General features: G+C 40.2%; 1 protein-coding gene across 1 annotated transcript; it reads left to right on the top strand.

Moving 5' to 3' along the window:
- The first annotated feature begins 744 nt into the window (after positions 1 to 744).
- Positions 745 to 3,370, top strand: LOC142539633 (BTB/POZ domain-containing protein At5g66560-like). The gene is made up of 4 exons (XM_075645211.1): positions 745 to 1,146; positions 1,228 to 1,297; positions 1,394 to 2,695; positions 2,776 to 3,370. The coding sequence occupies exons 1-4, from the start codon at positions 1,109 to 1,111 to the stop codon at positions 3,280 to 3,282; spliced, it is 1,917 nt and encodes a 638-aa protein (XP_075501326.1). The 5' UTR covers positions 745 to 1,108; the 3' UTR covers positions 3,283 to 3,370.
- Positions 3,371 to 4,446: the final 1,076 nt, after the last annotated feature.

Here is a 4,446-nt window from a genome sequence, read left to right as displayed (position 1 = left end):
GGCCATAATTGATAATTATGGGATTCTAAATTAATTGTGGTCCATGCAGTCCTAACTACTCTCGAGTCTTGACAACAGAGAACAAATGGATAATTTTTTTAAAAAAAGTAAGCTTCTTTGTCTTTTTATTCTGAATTTCTTTAAATGTGGTACTACCAGAATGTTAAATGTTGTTTTGATTTTATTGTCTTTTAGATAATCGGTTTTAATATACTTATCAGAGTAGATCTCTTGTGAGACGGTCTCACGAATCTTTATCTGTGAGACTGATCAACCCTATCAATATTTATAATAAAAAGTAATAATTTTTCATGAATGACACAAATAAGAGACTCGTCTCACAAAATACAACTCGTGAGATTTTGTCCACCTATCATCTCATATTAACAAACAGAAGCAATTTCTTTTAAAATCAGGGCATGGAATTTTCCGTCTAGTCATATACTACTCATGATTACAAAGAACGTGTCTTTTTTAAACGAGGTTGATTTGATTCATTTTTGTAATAAAAAATGATATTTTTGATCTAAAAATAGTTTTTTTTTTCATGAGTAGATGAGACTGTAATTTTTGTAAAATCCAAAGATATGTAAATCAGAAACGGAAGAAGTACAAACTTTGTCACGGATTCTTAAGATCTACACACATTGCCACAATCAATTCCCTCCTATTTTAAAGATTTTGTAACATTTCGAACTGTAAATTGGTTCTATTTAAATATTTTCTTGAAACACAGAAATTTAAGTGCGCCTCTCTTTTTTCGTCTATCATGATCCTCCCCATACACCCGACATAGGAAGAGGAGAGAAAAGGAAAGAGAAGATTCTGATCTGACCCAGTAAACAAAATCAATCGAAATCCCAATCTCACTAACCCTAATTACTTTTCTCAATTTCTAATCAAAACCCAATAATTATTGGTGTTGTTTCAGTCTTCTCACCCTACCTACTACTCCTTTTTACACATCGTGCTTGAATTTCCACAACCCTGATCATTTCATAAGACTCAAAACTCAAAAAAGGGAAGCAAATTTAGTCAAATACCTTTTCAGTTCCCAGCTCCCATGTTTCTGTCTTGAAGCCACCGTCAAGATTTTCTTCGAACAAAAATGGCGTCTAAGCAACCCGGTTCCAAAGGCCAAGCATGGTGAGCCCAAAATCTCTTCCTTAAACTATTTTGTTCAGATTTTTTCCTTCATGGGTGATTTTTGTTTTGCATTTGTTTCAGGTTCTGCACAACAGGATTGCCCAGCGATATTGCGATTGAAGTTGACGGGATGACTTTTCATCTTCACAAAGTGAGCTCTGAAGAACCCTAAAACTGAAATTCTTCGTTTTTTGTGCTGTTTCTGTTTCTAAATCTGTGATGATTTGTACTCTCGTTTGTTGTTTAGTTTCCTCTGATGGGGAAAAGCAGAAAGCTTCACGTGATGATAACAGAACAAGAGACGAACCAAACAACAAACAGATTCGCTACGATCCAAACAGTCTCTGAACAGAACCAGAGCAATGAAAATGACGAAGGAGAGGAAGAAATCCAAGAGGAGGACAACGATGGTCAGTTTCATTTCGTGCTCCCTGACTTCCCGGGCGGCTGCGAAGCGTTTGAACCTGCCGCGAAATTCTGTTACGGCGTGAAAGTGGATCTCTCCGCCACCAACGTCGCTGCGCTCCGGTGTGCCGGAGAGTACTTGGAGATGACTGAAGAATACTCTGAAGACAATCTCATCTCTAAGACCGAGAGGTTTCTTGCTCAGTCTACACTCAAAAATATCAAACATTCGATAAAAGCTTTGACCTCTTGTGAAAGACTGTTGCCCATGGCGGAAAATCTGGGCATTGTTCAGAGATGTATTGAAGCCATTGCTACTAAAGCAGCCGCCGCAGATCCCTCGCTCTTCGGTTGGCCGTTGAACGGCGGAGCTGTGGATAGTAAAACTGAAGCTGACGCTAGGAGGACATATGGTGACGTGACGCGAGGAGCTGCGATAGCGGATTCGTGGTTGGATGAGCTTGGATATTTGAGTGTGCATATTTTCAAACGTTTGATTTTCGCCATGAAAGCTTTGAATCTGAGCGGAGATATTGTAGAGAGCTGTTTGATGAATTATGCGAAGAAATTCATTCCGGGAATTTCTCGCACAACAACACGGAAACCATCGGCTTCTTCCAACCTTCCATCAGAGAATGAGCGGAGGGAACTTCTGGAGACGATTATTTCCAATCTCCCGATGGAGAAAACATCACGTTCAACTTCGAACACGACGAGATTCTTGTTCGGATTGTTAAGAACGTCGTACATTTTGAACGCTTCTGAGGTTTCAAGGCGATCATTGGAGAAAAAAATTGGATCGCAATTGGAGCAAGCCACTTTGGACGATCTGCTGATTCCGAGCTATTCCTATTTGAACGAGACATTGTACGACGTTGATAGCGTGGAGAGAATTCTGGGTTATTTTCTACAAAGATTTGAAGAGAGATCGGTCACCAGAATTCAAGCCGATGAGGAAGAAGGCAATAGCCCTGTATCTACTGCGTTGATAACGGTTGGGAAATTAATCGACGGTTACCTGTCGGAAATCGCATCCGACGCTAATTTGAAGCCGGAAAAATTCTATGAATTTGCCATTACTTTGCCCGATCGTGCTAGAGTCTTCGACGATGGCCTTTATCGAGCTGTTGATGTTTATCTCAAGGTGAATTACCAATTCAATCTGGATTACCTTATCTGCATTTGTAAAATTCAAACAATTTCTCACTCTTTTCCTTGCCACAGGCGCATCCATGGATCTCGGAGACGGATAGAGAGAGAATCTGCGGAGTTTTGGACTGCCAGAAGCTGACATTAGAGGCGTGTACTCACGCTGCACAGAATGAACGGCTGCCGCTCAGAGCGGTGATGCAGGTGCTGTTCTTCGAACAACTTCAGCTCCGCCACGCGATCTCCGGCACCATTCTCGGCGGCCGAGGGACGGAGGATGAGGATGAGGAGATGGTCGAGAGGTCACGTGCGGAGGAGGGGAACGGCACGTGGAAGGCAGCAGTGAGGGATAATCAGATGCTGCGCGGGGATATGCATAGCATGAGGGCGCGGGTGCAGGATCTGGAACGTCAGTGCTCCATGATGAAGACGACGATTGAGAAAATGGACAATTCGGGCCCACGTGGACACGGGGAGAACGGTGGTTGGTGGTCAAAGTTGGGTTGCAAATTTAAGACTCAGGTGTGTGATTCACATGAACCGACGGGTGCGGAAGGCGGGAAGCGCCGCCGTGAACTTTGATGACCCGCTGTTGAATTCTCGGTCCATCTTTTCTTTCTAGTTTATATTTATTTGTGTTATTTACAGTTCACTTCATATGTGAATATGTATCAAATTTATTCACAAACGAATTGTAAATAACAAAAAACTAAATGTAAATATCAACTGTCTGAATTTGTGTGTTTTGATCTTATGTGAATAAAGAATCTGTGCATGAATTCAGAGTGAGGTATATGTAAGGAAAAAAGCTAAAGGGAGAGGTTTTAATTTATACTCGTTAAAAGGAGGATTCATTTCTTGATCCGTATGTATGGTATGGGTTTTTAGAGTAAGTATCTTGTGAGATGGTCTCACGAATCTTTATCTGTGAGATGAGTCAACTCTATCGATATTCACAATAAAAATTAATACTCTTAACATTAAAAGTTATACTTTTTCATGGATGATCCAAATAAGACATCTGTCTCACAAAATACGACACTTAAAACTGTCTCACACAAATTTTTGTTGGGTTTTAAATATTTGTATTGGATTTGGATGCCTATGTATGGTATGGTTTGACCTAACATAATTTATTAGATCCTCAAAAAAAAAATGTACCTCTCATAAAACACGAGTGATGTATACTCTAGATTAAGGGAGAGAATTCATCCAACGGAAGATGACAAAATCGTGCTAAATAAGGTGTGTGTTACCTTGGTATCATTCATCGAGTGGTTGATTTGCCCTAGCGAATCTATTATTTTGATAGAAGAGTATATCTCATTATATAAATTGGTCCCTTGTCGGATGCAATGTGACCAATTACACGAGACTCATGCCCTGAGCCTGATTTAGAATGGTGAAACAGCGGAATATGGACTTGAATATCTAAAACATCGTAGACCATGCCACAAAGTATGATTGTCGTGGCTTTTGGAAATTCTTTCCTCAGTTGCTGCAATTTCAGCTTTTTATTAATTCCACCCCCATCTCACAACTAGTTTGTACCCTTTTTGGGTGCTTGTGCTAGTTTTGTTTACTTCATTAGCTGTTTCCTTGCGTCGTTTGATTTGATCCATCTCGGTGAATTGGTTGATGTAATTTGATTCTTGATTTCTTTGTGCTATTCCTTTAAATTTCAGCCGACTTTTGGTCCACAGGGGCTTTTTGCATCCTTGGCATATTTGATAGGTCTGAATAGTT

The sequence above is a fragment of the Primulina tabacum genome, chromosome 3 (genome assembly GCF_025594145.1).
Source record: "Primulina tabacum isolate GXHZ01 chromosome 3, ASM2559414v2, whole genome shotgun sequence".
NCBI classification, from domain to species: domain Eukaryota; kingdom Viridiplantae; phylum Streptophyta; class Magnoliopsida; order Lamiales; family Gesneriaceae; genus Primulina; species Primulina tabacum.
The sequence above is the reverse complement of the archived record's forward strand: the minus strand, read 5'-3'. Positions and strand labels throughout refer to the sequence as shown.

Excerpts from the sequence above, each read along its gene's own strand:
- LOC142539633 (XM_075645211.1), top strand. The coding sequence starts at position 1,109 with ATGGCGTCTAAGCAACCCGGTTCCAAAGGCCAAGCATG. Across the intron at positions 1,147-1,227 it reads GGTTCCAAAGGCCAAGCATG|GTTCTGCACAACAGGATTGC; the intron begins GTGAGCCCAAAA and ends CATTTGTTTCAG. Across the intron at positions 2,696-2,775 it reads CTGTTGATGTTTATCTCAAG|GCGCATCCATGGATCTCGGA; the intron begins GTGAATTACCAA and ends TCCTTGCCACAG.